A 15,960-nucleotide genomic window follows, 5' to 3' on the forward strand; every position below is an offset into this window, starting at 1 on the left:
TGAGATCGGCGGGTCCCTATGAATCCACCTTCAGGGCGCTGGCCTGAAGTTTAGACTTAAATAAGGGGCATGAGTTCCTGGTCATGGTGTGGCCCTGCCCTTCATTGACACATCAGCTTCTCCATCTGTCCTACTGTCTGTCACCTGTGAAAAGCCTCCTCTTAGAGGACAAGCTCCTTCTCTGACACCTGGACTTCAGCTTTTTCCTCCACCAGCAAAAAAATTCCTGAGAAAATGCCAATCCCTTGGAGTCTGTTGTTTCAGGGGTCTGATAGCCCAAGAGAAGTGTCTCTTTGGCACAACTTTCTTCATGCCAGGAGGATGACAAGGGGTCTATGTTACCTATGGCGTATTGCTACCTCTGAGATAGGTGGGACCAAAAAATAGACGATTCACATACTTACATATAACAACACTGTGGTCCTGTCCCTAGGTTAGTAACCTCAACCTGCCAGGGTACTCGGGGGACAGCCCTCCTCTATTATATTAGCAGGACAGACACATCTGTCTTAGTCTGAATAACTGGTCAGATGGCCTGGCACTGTCAACAAGCAGTCTGAATACGTAGTTACCTTGTGCCTTTCTAAGCATGTGGTAGTATGTTCGTGGACTTTGTCATTCTGGGAAAGAATTGTGCATTCTATTTTGGCCCACATGAAGAAAATTTCAGATGACAAAAACTAGGAGCAATTTAAAAATGTGTCTGCATTTATCCCTTTACTTCAAGACCGTAATTATCATCGTCACCCAGAGACCGGTTATCACTGTGGCATTTTACTTCTGTTAGGAGAGGCTGCCACTCACTTTCTTGCTGTGTCTCCAGTCTGCCAACTCAGCAGATTCTACTAGCAGGGTCTCATGCTGCAGTGATAGTAGCAGGCAGCAGGTTTTAGAAAGAGGCCTCTCAATGGACACTGAAGAAAACTTAACTTTCTGTAGCTACAAGGGTGATTCTAGTGCCAGGGACTATTGGCGTGAAGGAGAACCACACAGGGTTTCCTGCAGTATGCATCTTACTATTGGGCTCTGTACGATGATGTCAGCTGATATTGGGAAAAGCATGCTGGATCCAAAGATGTGTGAGAGGATGCTAATGCAAACACAGGTCATTGGGTTTCTTTGTGCAGAAACCCCATTTTGCTAACATACTCTTTGTAGCTCCTGGAGAATAGAGGATATTCCGTGCAGGTCTCTTTCCACAGAACAGCCTGTGGGTTTAATGTTTCATGGAACACTTAAAAGGAAATACAATTCTGTTCCACTCTCCTCATTTTACAAGTAGGGCCACTGAGACCAGGAAGAGGTGAACTGCCTTCCCAAAAGTCAGAGACCTTGGGCAATGATAACATATCTATGTGTCTTAATCCAGGGAGGCTCTAGAGCAGTGGTTCTCAACCTGTGGGTCACAACCTTTGGGGAGGTCAAATGACCCTTTCATAAGGGTCGCCCAAGACCACTGGAAAATACAGATATCTACATTATACTTCATAGCAGCAGAATTGCAGTTATGAAGTAGCAATAAAGATAATTTTAGGGTTGGGGTCACCACAGTATGAGGGACTGTATCATGGGTCACAGCATTAGGAAGGTTGAGAAGCACTGCTCTAATAGTAAATGCAATGTGTTAGCTACCACATCTATTAGGGCTTCTGTTGCTGCGATAAAAACACTATGACCACAAGCAACTTGGGGAAGAAAGGGTTTATTTCATCTTAAAGCCGGTTCCCCCCATCCAGGGAAGTCAGGGCAGGAACTCAAGTCAGAAACCTGGGAAAATGACTAAAGCAGAGGCCACAGAGGAACCCTGCTTGCTGGATTGTTCCTCTCTGAACCTGCTTTCTTTTTGGCACCCAGAACCATCGACACAGGGCTAGTACTGCCCACAGTGAAATGGGCCTTCCACATCCATTGTCTATCAAGAAAACCTGTGGAGGCATTTTCTCAATTGAGGTTCCCTCTTCCCAAATGACTCTCGTTATGTTGATTGACATAAACCAGCCAACATACTGCCTGTTGTCCAGAAGAGAGAATACATGGGTTCCATGGGTAAGGCTTTTACTAGAGGGGTCAATAAACATTTTAGTTAAGGGCCAGGTAGTAACTAATTTAGGTTTGTTGAGGCTAGTGGGGTCCTTTCTAAAACAATTCAGCTTTGCCTTTGAGTAGCCATGGTCATCATACATGTAAACCATGGGGACGGCTGGACTCCTTTCAAACTTTGTAGAAACAAGAAGTAGACCTAATGCAGCCGAAAGAAACGGCCACGCTTCTTCTAGGCCAAGTTTTGTTACCTATTAGTGCAAATCAAATGACCCTAAACATGGCCACTTCAAACGGTGGCTAGTAGGTAGCATTTTGTCTGATGACTGACTGATCTCTCAGCAGGATTGAGTAGAGGGACTCAGCCAATTCTTGCTTTTCACTTGGTCCAGGGCCTTTGTCATGAGCTCTTTTCTGTAGGGACATGGGTTCTCACATTGTACCTTTATGATAAAATACAGTCTCCTAAGGACTCAGCCCAGCCCAGCATCTCTACAACATTCCGCTGATCAGGGTGCTCACAACAGCTACCCAGCTTCAAGGAGAGGGCACAAAATGTTCCATCTCAGTACATGGAGGACCAAGGAACCTGTGGCCATTTAAAAATATGTACCTGGGAAAATACTGAGAGCCAAACAGGAAAGTGTCCCCAGGCACTGGGATGCAGGAGCCATCGAAGATTCTTTATTGTATGGTTAGCTGGATTGTGTTTTCTTGGTGTGTGTCAACACACTATATATTTTTTATTTCAGTTGTTTTCCCTGGGTCTTGGTATCTTTTCCTTCTCAGAGAAGTGGAGAATAGTGCGTTTTAAGAACTTGTCCCAGTACTGTGGTAATAAGAGTTGCATAATGCCTGGCAAGAAAAGCAGATAGGCAATTGGATGATAAATGAAATATAATCCTTTAATCCCACTTAGTTACAAGCTGTCTTGTGCTACCAGAAGCTGACCTGGTGGCTCTCTGAGCTGCGTAATGGCTTTTTGTGTGTGCGAATTGGCACTCACCACTCTCTGCAAGAGCTGAGCTCATCCTTTCGGCAGAGGCTTGCCTGCAAACCTCTAACACTCTGAGAACGAGAGTGGTTCTCCTCTATCCTGCTCTGTTTCCCGTGGTTGAATGGACTCTAAGTCGCTCTGTCATGCATGCAAGTTCTGAGGGGGATTTTCCACTGCCCAGTTCCAGCGGTCCTTAAGTCACTGAGACTCTTCCGATTCACTCATCTCTCCGGCAGGTTCTCCCTACCGCCGCGTTCATTGTTATAAAACCCTGGGTGCCTGCCATGTAATTTTTAACCCTGCTTTTTCAAAACTAGAGTGATCTGTTCTACATCTTCATGAAACAAGGCCTCCCAGGATCCAGTTTCAGTATCCCCATTTCTAGAGATTTCAAGCAACCAACCTGGGCATAGCATGGTGGACACGCCCCCTTCCCACCCATGCTACGATAGAACACGTACAATTGACATAAACATAACAAAAACACCGAGTGCCTTTTCCGTGGGTAACCACACGGCCAGGCGGGGTTACTGCCTTTGAAGAGTAAGAATGGGAAGACATAATAAATGTCATAAACAGGAGATGAGCTATAAGCAATCAGTGTCTCCATACTCTTGCCTTTGTGTCGGCTCCACCTATTACTGGCAAGAACTGATTGCGTTGTTTGCCTGTCACCTCAAGGTAGCGCTCCCTCCAGAGTCTGTCGTTATTGATTGGCTTTCCTTTATCCCCACAAGAGCTCCTGGATCTATAAACAACAAAAGATGATTAAACGTAGTTTCCCATCAGTAGTTGAGCAGTGAGTTGAGGACTTAGGACCGCAGAGACTTCAACAGTACAGAGAACGCCATTTCGATGGGAAAGTAATGTTTACTGGCTGGTTATTATGTAAAATTAATATTATTGTGTTGAGCCAACCAGCTATGTTATTTTACTGAGTAGCATTTGCTGGTCATTCTTCTTAAATGGTGGCACCTTAAGGGACTCTCTACACTACGGTTGCAGATACAAAGAAATGGAGTTATATATCTCCCTGGTATTGACTGCTCCCTCTTAGAAATAGGAAGATGCTGCACACGAGGCTGTTATCTATGCACAATAAATAAATGAAAGCAAAATATAAAGCCATGGAGTTTGCACACGTCTAACCTGTGTAGCTAAAACTCAGTAGTGTGTGAACCATCTTTTCTTTTTTACTTGGTTTTGGCTGTTTTGAGACAAGGTTTCTCTGTGTAACAGCCCTAGATGTCCTGGAACTCACTCTGTAGACCAGGCTGGCCTCGAACTCACAGAGGTCCGTCTGCCTCTGCCTCCTGAGTGCTGGGATTAAAGGTATGCGCCACCACCGCCAGGCTCAAGAGACTGGAGAGATGGTTTATGAGTTAAGAGCACTGGCTGCTTTTTTAGTGGACCGGAGTGTAACTCCCAGAACCCACATGGAAGCTCACAACCAGTTCCAGGGGATCTGATGGTCTCTCCCAATCTCTTTGCCCACCAAGTATGCACACATGCAGGCAAAAACACTCATACACATAAAGTGAGAGATTTAATTTCATTTAAAATTAAAAGGAGGTAAAACTAACTGCATAATTAGTTTCTTATGTTTTTAAGCTTTGCGTTAAAAATAGTAAGTTACAACTCCCTGGATAAACGTGTTGGACAAGATACGCGAGTAGTTTGTATTGTGTAGTCGTTAAGGAAAATTTACCAGCCATTCTTTGTATGTTTTCCCTCCCAAAAGAACATAATTTACTCCGTTACTCATATAGGATCTGAACGCTACGGTTTCTTGTGTAAAAACCGGAGCGACCACTTCAGTTTGCTCCTTCTCTGGCTTCATCACAGACGGCCCCTGAGTCGGTGAAACTCCTTAACAAGGGAGGTGGGGAAGTACTTAGGATTCTTTTAAACATCAAAAACCTTCAGTTTCCCGGCTCTCTTCAGCCTTGCTCTTTGCCAAGCTCTGGGTGTCTGTCAGGTTTTTTTCCACCACCCGGAAATCTCAGNTCTCTCTCTCTCTCTCTCTCTCTCTCTCTCTCTCTCTCTCTCTCTGTGTGTGTGTGTGTGTGTGTGTGTGTGTGTGTGTGTGTGTGTGTGTGTACACTTGTGCGGTCACAGCATATATGTGGGGTCAGAGGACAGCTTGTGGAAGTACCTTCTCCCCTCCCACCGTGTGGGCTCTCAGGATTGAACTCAGGTCACCAGGCTTGGTAGTGTTCATCTTTCCCCACTGAGCCTGCTCAACGTCCTCCCTCTTGCTTTTAAATAGTGATGGTGTCCTAAAAATAGATATGAAATAGATACCCATGAGAAGCATCATCTGTCTGTCTGCCTGTCTGTCCATTTTGCATCCGGGACCTCAATTTCCCCTCCCTCCTCTCCTCTTGTCTCCTCCCCCAACCTCCCCTCTACACCCCGCTAATCCGCCAAGAGACATTATCCTAACAGCTCTTTTCCAGCGCCTCCTAGAATGTAGTTGGTTTGCCTAAATGCTTGCTCAACTCCCCACCCAAACCGTGGTCTTCTTCTGTGGTCAGAGAAAAACCTAAAGAAGCTGTGGCCTGTTATAGTTCACAAGCTTTCAGCATCCTGGAGAGAACTGCTCCTATACTTTAACTGTGGGAATCCCACCCACCGCCGGTTGATTAAGGGGTGTGCCTAGAACACACTGGCCTTGCCTCAACCACTGGAAGTGTCCTTGACAATAGCTGCTAGGGTACCAAGAATCCTTTGCAGCAAGGCTAAGGTCACCACTACCTCCACTGTCCCATTGCTGTGGTGTCTGGAAGTCCAGAGTCAGGGACTTGCATGGACCTGTGCACTGAGGTATCAGAACTTCGTAAAGTAGCATGGTTGAAGTAGAGAGGGCCCCACTTCAACCTAAACAAAACTAATGGCCAAATGCAGCTATAGCTATGACCAAAGGCATAGATATCTTCTGTTTTATGTGTAACAGTGTTCCAACATAAATGTTTTACCTAGGTTTCCATGCCTCAAATAGTTTGATTAATATAAAATTAAACCAAATATCTTATTAGATATTGAAAAATATGACATACTTTGATATTTATCTGACATGGAGGTAATAAACCGAAATATTACTGAACCAAATAACATCAAAATATTGACTCAACATAAACAAGGTCAGACCACCCTTTTCTCTTTGAGAGGAAGTTCTGACATCTGAAAGAGACTTACAAGTCTAGGTGGGAAGTGAGGCTGTCTGTCACTAGGACCCCACAGGGACTAGGAGAGGACAGACATGCCCAGTCCACACCAGGCCCACAGTGAGGTGGGCAGCATCACCATGGAGATTCTAAGTGTGATTGCTCACATTGTAGGGCCTCCTTACTAGTCCTCAGGGTTATGTGTGCTGTAGGAAACAATCCCGCTGTGTTTGGTTTTCTTTCAACTCATTGACAATGACTCAGGCTCCTGTTATCCTCTCTCAGGTTTTACAGCGGCTGATTAAGTCCAGAGGAAAGTCTCAGAGCAAACACTTGAATGTTCAACTGGTGGCAGCCGATAAACTGGCCCAGTGCCCGCCTGTAAGTAAAATCTTTTCTGTTTTAATCACTGAAGGCTAGTTCCTTTTATTCTACAGCAGTGGTTCTCAATCTGTGTATTATAACCCCTCAGGGGCTCGAATGATCCTTTCACAGGGGTCGCCTAAGACCACAGGAAATCCCAGATATCTACATTATGATTCCTAACAGTGGAAAAGTACAGTTATGAAGTAGCCATGAAAATAAGTGTATGGCTGGTGGTCACCACAACATGAGGGACTGTATTGAAGGGTCGCATCAGGAAGGCTGAGAAGCACTGCTTCAGACATGGTGAAGGATTCTTGCCGTGAGCTGCTACTGTTCCATTGGGTGGGCTCAGGCTTCCGGGGCATGTTGGCATCTGTCTTGGCAGGAGAAGTGAACTCAAAGTGTGAAACCCGCTGTTCCCACTACTTCCTTGATTCCGTTGCCAGGACTTGGGCGCCATGTCTAGTCATGGAACACTTGTAAGAAAAGAAAAAAAGTAAAATACACCAGCTTGGCTTTGTTTCAGCTTTTCTGCCAGAAGATTCCGGTGGGCATGAAAAAGTGTGAGGTGGAAGGTCAAAACTGGCTTGCAGCTAGAGCGTCTCCATGTTTATAACAGATGGGGGGGGATCAATGGCGAGGGGTGAAAACTGTACGCTGCCTAGTGTCGTTGCTAGGAAACACCTGCAGGGTGAGAAGGTGCACCTTGGTGGGCTGGGAAGGGTGGCTGTTCTCACAGGCTCTCGGGCCGTGGTGGTTAGTCATGTGTGCTTGGTCAATTGACTCATGATTTCTCTAAAAGAAATAACGTCTTCTTGGTTGCGTCACTAGAGATATAAATAGGATATATTTATATTTTATTTGTATTTATGCTCTGCAAAAGCATAGGATCCAATTCAAGTACTTGGAGAAGCGACACAGATTGACTATTCAAGCACAGACGAATTAGATAGACCTGAGCGAGATACCTGCTGAGCAAGGTTAGGGTAAAAATTCAAGAAGCATGTGTGTGCGTATGTGGAAACATTCTTAGAACAGTGCCTGGCACATGGCCTACGCTGTCCAGGCGCATCCTGCGCTACGCCGCATATAGTCTGCTGGCCTCCATCCGTATTGGGGTCACTGTTGTATCGCGCCTCCCTGTCATAGTGGGTTTGTAATAAATGTGAGCAGAGGGAGTGACGAGTGGATGAAAGACTGGGCAGGCCTGAAAGGCAAGAACAATGATACATCCTTTCATTAGATATGTAACAAGGGCCAGGGGGCTCTCTCGATGCTTTCTACAGATCATCTGTAATCCCTGCTATGAGCCTGTAAAATACAGCCTAAGCCCCTCTTTATTGCTGGGGCAACTGAAGACAGAGCTCATCAATGAGTTTGTTGAGATCATTCGGCACATTAAGATTAGGAGTGGATCTGTCTGACTTCAAAGCGGTTTCCTCTTCTCCCCAGCACAGCCTCCCTCCCCTACACACACACAGTTATCAGGTTACCGCCCGCAGATAAATCCAGAGCTCTATGTTAAGATGTCTAAAGCCACATTGCCTACTAAGGAAGTTGCTTACAGGGTGGAATGTTTGATTAAACACCGAGAAACTATAAAAGCATATGCCATCCGACCTCTGGCCCTGTAATGTTTCACGGTTGAAGAGAAATGATCTTTACTGGACAGCTACTAAAAGCCAGGGACCGTGCAATTCTTTCTACTTTTTAGGACAATCTTAGAATGGTAGTTATAATTGGTATGGCATTTTAGAACGCAGTCACTAAAAATGGAAATATAATTATAAGAGATTTATTGGGGGAAACGTTTCTTTTTAAGTCAATTTATTAACCCTTGGTTGAAATAATTTCTGGAGGCAATAACTTATGTCCTATTAAAATTGAGCTGCTGAGAACATTCCTGAAGTTTTTAGAGTCAAAGCGTGGGATTCAGCAGCCCTTACAAGGTCCCACTGTGACCTATGCACAGTGTGTCCATTGAAGGAACAAATAATGAAGCAAGGATCATGGTTCAATGTGGCCACACTGTGAGCAAGAGCAATGAGATCGGCGGGTCCCTATGAATCCACCTTCAGGGCGCTGGCCTGAAGTTTAGACTTAAATAAGGGGCATGAGTTCCTGGTCATGGTGTGGCCCTGCCCTTCATTGACACATCAGCTTCTCCATCTGTCCTACTGTCTGTCACCTGTGAAAAGCCTCCTCTTAGAGGACAAGCTCCTTCTCTGACACCTGGACTTCAGCTTTTTCCTCCATCAAAAACCTTCAGTTTCCCGGCTCTCTTCAGCCTTGCTCTTTGCCAAGCTCTGGGTGTCTGTCAGGTTTTTTTCCACCACCCGGAAATCTCAGTGCTTCTGTTCTAGGTATTTCTGAAAATGCATATCCAGAAAACGGCTCCCGGCACCCCCTGTTTCTGCCCCTTCGGCACCTCTGCTCACTCAGTGGTTGCTTTCTTTAGCAGCTGCATGGATCCCACATGCCTCGGCTGCAGAAATAGCTCCATCCTGGGATGACGGAGGTGTTCGGCATGGCAGCTCTCTGGACCTGCTCTGTTCGCTATCACCACAGGCTGTCATCACAGGCATGATAGCGGAGGGGCAAACTGTTCACTGCCTCGGACTTTGCTGATTAAATAGCTCTCCGTCACTTTCCAGGCTTAGGGCTTCCTGCATTGCACGGGAAGCAGCTGATTAGGCATGCCTTTTATATTCATTTTAAAATGTGGCCTTAAAAATTCTGGTTTGCAGAATTCATTGAGTTGCTTCGCTTTGAATTTCCCTTTGATTTTGTTGTAGACTTCTTTAAGAAAAATCCCCTTCCTGCTGTCCTTCGAGTAAGTTGCTCTGTTCAGCTATTTCATTTCCTAAACAGAAAAAAAAAATGTCAAGACACGTAGTCTGTGAGATTCTTCCCAGTTGGAAGCAAGTACTTAGATCGGTGTCATTCAGAAGGTGAAATTTGCTTTTGTTGTGCTTTTGAAAGCCTAGGAGCGTTCCAAACCATCCTTTATACCATGTAGCCACCGTTTAGCAATAAAAAAGCAGTTTGCAATAATCGATCAAGCTTGAGAAAACAGTCCTGTGCTGATGTGTGCATATTCTACCCATTGGCAAAGGGACGCACTTTATTAAAAATTCCTTGTAATTAGCGGTGTGCTGATTGTCCTTACCATAGTGACAGCGTAGTGGGGGACACTCAAGTCCATGTCCCCCGCACTCAACACCTTGCAGTCCGGCTTTGAGCCTTACTTTTTAAATTATTTATTTTATTTTATTTATCAAATATTAAGTGTACAGATTAATGGTTTCACTCCATTCGTCAACAAGCTGTGCATTGCACAGATTCGTCTGCTCTTCTGCAACATGGGACCACCCCTATTCTCCCGTCACCCTTCCCCGTCTCTAAAACTCCCTCTCAATCAAAACTCCCTCTCAATCTTTCCCGTCCCCCTGCCTTCCCGTCCATTCAGCAGCTCTCTACGAGGCTGACTTCTTGGTTTCCATACATAAACAAGAAGTTGTATCTTGCTCATTTGCATTCTTTTACTCAACACACCTCTAGCCATCCCATCTTTCCCACACCCGTATAGTATTTTATTATGTAACTTACTGCATTTTCTTTACCCATCCATTTATTATAAGGCACCTAGGGTGATTCTATATTTTGGCTATTCTGAATAGTCCTGCAATGATCTTGGGGGTGCAAATCTCTCTTAGATATAAATACTTCATCTCAGACCACGTGGTAATTCTACTTTTATGAGGAGCCTCCTGTTTTTGTTTGTTTTCCATAATGACTATACTACTGTCCATTCTCACCAGGAGTGTGTAAGAGTTTCCATTATTTCTTATATTTTTATAATAACCATTCTAACAGGAGTGAGATGGTCTTTTAACTGCGGTTATTTTTGTTGTGTTGTTAAGAATCAAACCCAAGCCTAGGACATCCTAGGCAAATGCTTTAGTGCAGAGCTGTGTCTGGAGCCCCCGTTCTGTTTCTTTGCATAAGGACAAAGTTTCATTCCGCAACGTAGGCTGACCTAGGACTTGCCTGGCTGAACTCGAACTTGTGATTCTTCTGCCTTAGCTTTGCGTGTGCTGGGATTACAGGCTTGAGCCAACATGCGGCACTCATTGGAGTTAGATTCGCATTGCTCCTATAATTAGTGAAGGTGAGCTTTTGTCATGTGCTTGTTGGCCATCTGTATGTTTCATTTTAAAAAGTATCCATGTAGTTCTTTAGCCTGTCTTAAAATTAGGTTGCTTGGTTTTTTGATGTTCGTCTCTTTTGGTTCTGTCTGCATTCTGAATGTCAGTGTGCAGCGTTCCATTTGCAGGCTCCTTCCCTCCCCAGTAGGTCATCTCTCCGTCCTGTCGTCCGCTTTCTTGTGCTGACATTTCTCATCTTCGTGTGGACTCATTTTGTCTATTTTGACTTTCGTTGCCTGTGTATTTAGATTACGATCTAGTTTCTTTTCTTGCCTACACTAATGACTTAAAGAATTTCCCTTGTTTTCATGTAGTCACTTCGTGGTTTCAGGCTTAAGAGTTAATTTTTTTTTCTATTTTGAATTATGTTTTCTGTGTGGTGAGAGAAAAGGATCCGGTTTTATTCTTTGTATAAGCATATCCAATTTTGTCAACTATTTATGGAAGAGACTACGTTTTTTTCCACTATTACATTCCTATCACCTTTGTCAAAACTATTTGTGTTGGTTGTAGCCCAAGATTAGTCAACAGCATTTGGCTAATGTGGGGAGCCCTGAGTTCTAGGCATAGCAACACAGAGATACAGAGAGAGAGGGGGAGAAAAGGAGAGAGAGAGAGAGAGAGAGAGAGAGAGAGAGAGAGAGAGAGAGAGAGAGAGAGAGAGAGAGAGAGAGAGAGAGAGAGAGAGAGAGAGATTGATTGATTGATTGTTAGGATCGTTCCAGTCTAAGAATGGATCTTTAATGTCTTGGTGGGAATAAACAAACCCATATTAATGATTGAGACCTATGTAATCAAATTTGACAGTGAATATCAACAACGATAGGATGAACCTGTGAAACCATGGAGCTGGGTAGAGCAGGGAGGGGCCCTTTGGTGAGCACTGCCCACTGTCCTCTTTCCAGCTATGTCCTTATAGTCAGCCTGTGGTGCTTTGGGGCTGAAGTCATTCTCGTTCTGTTCAAGTAGTCACTGCAGAAACATGGTCTCTATCAGAGCATCGAGGATGGGTCTCAGGTCTCATCTTGTAACTTGCTGAACTCTGTGCTATCCATGGGTGGAGAGGTTTTTGAAGGCAAGAGAGAGTTCTTTGGTTTACTTAGTGGGAAGTGACATTTACAGTGAGGGTTTCTGGCAACCAAAGCTTTAGGTACTAGGTGTTCTGTATCTTGTGACCCACAGGGTTTTCTTTACCTGTTTTATTTCACCCATCATTTCCTCTTCCTAATAAGTTCAGCAAGTCTTCCCAGACCGCTTTGTAAGTAGAGAATGTTAAGCCCCAGCCCCAGACTTTATTTTCTTGATCTCTGCATAGTTCTGAATTAGTCTAGGCGTAACATGGATTATTAAGGGTTTGGGTACTTCAAGCCCTACTTCTCCAACCAGATGGTACATATGACTCTCAAACACAGGGTAAGGTCAGACTTCTTTGCCACTGAATTGCCCATACATTCTGGAACAAAAAAAAAATGCTGAGCAAATATTGTATGAATGAATAAAATGTCCATTGAAAATCATATTGATAAGTGTTCTTGGTGAGCATTTTTCTGTGTAAGCTGACCTGGTTTGAGTCTTCTCAAACCAAGGCAGTGCGGACTGAAGTCACTAGCTTTCGAAGTCCCATGATAAGGGCCTTCAAATTCCTTTCCAGTTAGGCACAAATTTGTCTGCAAAGGTTGATTCAGTGAGCATTTAATAGTAGACTGGGGGAATCTGATCAGTGGGAGAGTATATGTTTAGCTTTCCTGAGTTTGTGGGTTCAACCCTCAGCATCAAAACTACAAAGTGAACACTGGTGATGAGATCATAGTAATGACAGCTTCAAGCATCCTTGGCTCTAAGCGCTGAGAAGAAGCTTAGCTGGGACACTACCAACTCCATGTTTTCTTGTTACCACAGCACTGTCAATGCTGGTGGCAGTAACTATGCATTTGGCTTACTACAGGAAGTTCTTATTTTGGTAAAATGAATTCATAGAAGCAGGGGGAGTGTGGTGAAGGTGGTCTGAGAAGGCTGGCTCGGCACCCTCGCTTCTGCGGGGAGTGCCAGCACGTCCCTCTAGAACTGCTTTCTCTTGGTGAGGCACCGAGGTCCTCTTCCTTTCTCACTGAGGAGCCTATGCATTGGGTTTACCCTCAGTTTTTTTCACAGTTACCCTGCCATAACAGAAGAACCATTCCACCCTTCTGGGGAACAAACACTGCTTCCCATTTTCAGGTCAATGTTGAGCAAAGCTCTTACTGACATAAAGACAGACATCAGCTGCTCCTCGTGTGGTCCCTCCTTCCCCAGTTAAACTGTTCTTAACCATTTCACAAAACAGTCAGATGGTAGCAGCCATCATGGTTGGATGTTCTCCAATATCCATCCCCAACTTTCTTTCCTTATTGTTTTATCATGAGACAGATAAACTAATTTTCATGAGCATTCTGAAAATGAACTGTGTACTTGTTATTACCTTCAACACAGTTACCGTAATATTTCTTTCAAGGGCATGCTCCTGGCTCTAGTCACTTTCAGAACTCCTTTTTGAGGATCAGCATTAATTTGTTTCTTTTGTATTTTGAAGTTGGTGGAATTCAGCTGTATAGGACTATATGGACAAAAGTGTGAATACATGTGTGTTTTCTTATTATTCAGTACTGGCATGTCTGCCTCATTTTTTTTTCCTCTTTAAATCAGGAAAAGTCTGTCTTAGGGTTTCTATTGCTGTGAAGAGACACCATGACCATCGCAACTCTTACAAGGAAAACGTTCATTTGGGTTTTCTTGCTTACAGTATTAGAGGTTCAGTCCATTATAATCACCGAGAGGAGCATGGTACTGTGCAGGCAGACATGATACTGGTTACATCTTGATGATATGCAGGCCACAGGAAGCCGACTAAAACACTTAGCAGTATCTTGAGCATAGGAAACCTCAAAGCCTGTCCCCACAGTGACACACTTCCTCCAACAAGGCCATGCCCTCTTCATCAAAGCCACACCTCCTAATAGTACCACTCCTTGTGAGATTTGGGGGGCCAATTATATTCAAACTCCCACAAGATCCTAATATTTAACAGTTGCTATTATATATGAGGAATGCTACTTATGCCTTAAGTGGGGTTTTCAGTCAAGCCTACAGTGGAAATATGATGGATTTTCTTGTACTCTGCAGGAAATGTTTGATGTTATATTAGATGAGAATCAGCTGGAGGATGCGTGTGAGCATCTGGGCGAGTACTTGGAGGCATACTGGCGTGCCACCCACACAAGCAGTAGCACCCCCATGACCCCATTGCTGGGGAGGAATGTGGGCTCCACAGCCCTTTCACCATATCCCACAGCAATCTCTGGATTACAGGTACCACATTTTTTTGTTTGTTCATTTGGTTTATAACTTTTGCCACTTTATTTTTAGGATTGAATATATAACTAATTGAGATGAAGACTCTGATTGTTCTTAATCTGAAGAAGCATGAGAAAAGGACATAGTATTTTTGTTTGTTAGTTGGTTTGTTTTTAGAGACAGGGTTTCTCTGTGTTGCTTTGGAGCCAGACCTGGAACTAGCTCTTGTAGACCAGGCTGGTCTCGAACTCACAGAAATCCACCTGCCTTTGCCTCCCAGGTGCTGGGATTAAAGGTGTGCACCACCACTGCCCAGCAAGGACATAGTATTTTTTAAAACACTAAAGACTGGAAAGATGGGTCAGCAGTTAAGAATGTTTTCTGCTCTCGAAGAGGACCATGGTTCAGTTACCAGCACCAACATAGTAGCTCATAACCATCTGTAACTCCAGTTCCAGGAGATCTGACCTCCATGGGCACCTGGCACACATGCAGTGCCCAGACATGCATGCAGGCTAAATGTTTATACTTATAAAATAAATAGACCTTAAAATTTGTTTTAATTAAAGAAGAAGTCTAACCCTTACGCTGATAGTGACCTGTCACTGACAAAGCCTGCCCTCTCCACAAGTTTCCCATTCTGGAAAATATCACTATGAATTGATAACGGGTTTTACTTAGATCAGTTCATCTCTAGTAGACTTAATGTCTAGTCAACATAATTGTTCACAACTTCCGCATGGCACCCCAGACAGCTAAGCAGATTCTTCAGGACTGATAGGCCTTTAGCTGCTCTTAACTATTCTTGTCCCACAGACTGCTGACCCTGCCTCCCCCAGCACCTTGTACAGACAGAGTGAGTGAGCAGATTTGGAACTGGTGACAGATCCTCAGTTTCCAGGGGGATCTAAGGGCCTGCGTTGGTCAGTGTAGGGAATGGGGGGGGCAGGGGGATAAGCACAAAGAGGGTCGGAGCTCGTCTCTTCCGCTGCTCTGAGACTTCAGTCAGAACTCGATGTGGCATGCCAGAGGCACTGTGATATAAAATGAGTCCCGCCTTTCTGCATTAATTATTATTTACCATTTATCAAAGAGCTGGAATGGATCCAGACCCCAAGCTGAGGAACATGCAGTCAAATGAGCCTCTTGGCGACATGACTGGTTTTGTTTTAATGGGTTATAATGATAGTCATAATTGAAGATTTTGTAGAGTTAACTCTAAGCTAAATGGCACTCTCTGAAATGCTATTATCACTACATTACTCCACTGCAGACAGCGCCTCTGTAAGCAGGAAAGCTGCCATACAAATGCATTTCTTTTAAGCCTAGAAATGACGTGGAAGATGGATGGTGGTAGTGTTCAGAGTGTCTGCATGCACCGGCACAATTTCTTTCTTGCCTTGTTTTCCTTCTGTGTGCCTGTCTGACTGTAACATTCCCATTGACGTTGGCTGGCTCTGGATGACAATAAAGGGAACAGATGTATGACCCAGTACACTCTGTAGTGTTGGGGGATCTAATGCTGCGCTTTGTGTATAACACTTAACCCTGCAACTGTCTACCTACAGTAGCTCTCGCTGCAGCATTGGTGAGTTAACGTGGTGCTCTTTATCCTGTGGACTACTTCTCCAAGGAACACAGGTGTTTGATGGCATGATCTCTGACCCACTGAATAAGTTCCCTCCTGTATGAAGCTGAAGTACCTGGGCCCTTGGTTACATCAGGTTCCTGCTCTATAGTCTATGTGACTTACCTAAGCTGGTAGACACAAACAGACAGGTGTTCCTAATATAAGAGAAAAAAAAGTCACATAACATATTCTGGGCCATCAAATAACTCCCTTAAGATGTTA

General features: G+C 44.3%; 1 protein-coding gene across 5 annotated transcripts in view; it reads left to right on the forward strand.

Annotated features, from left to right (window-relative positions):
* Cacnb4 (calcium voltage-gated channel auxiliary subunit beta 4) overlaps positions 1 to 15,960 on the forward strand; it is a 249,431-nt gene that overhangs the window by 228,260 nt on the left and 5,211 nt on the right. For all 5 annotated transcript variants that reach the window (XM_050139961.1, XM_050139962.1, XM_050139963.1 and 2 more), the window contains 2 exons: positions 6,490 to 6,585; positions 13,938 to 14,123. In XM_050139961.1, the coding sequence (XP_049995918.1) occupies positions 6,490 to 6,585; positions 13,938 to 14,123 (282 nt within the window). The remainder of the gene's footprint in view (positions 1 to 6,489; positions 6,586 to 13,937; positions 14,124 to 15,960) is intronic.

This window comes from Alexandromys fortis, unplaced genomic scaffold (genome assembly GCF_014885135.2).
Source record: "Alexandromys fortis isolate MF-2015 unplaced genomic scaffold, M_Fortis_MF-2015_v1.1 scaffold_33, whole genome shotgun sequence".
Lineage (NCBI taxonomy): Eukaryota > Metazoa > Chordata > Mammalia > Rodentia > Cricetidae > Alexandromys > Alexandromys fortis.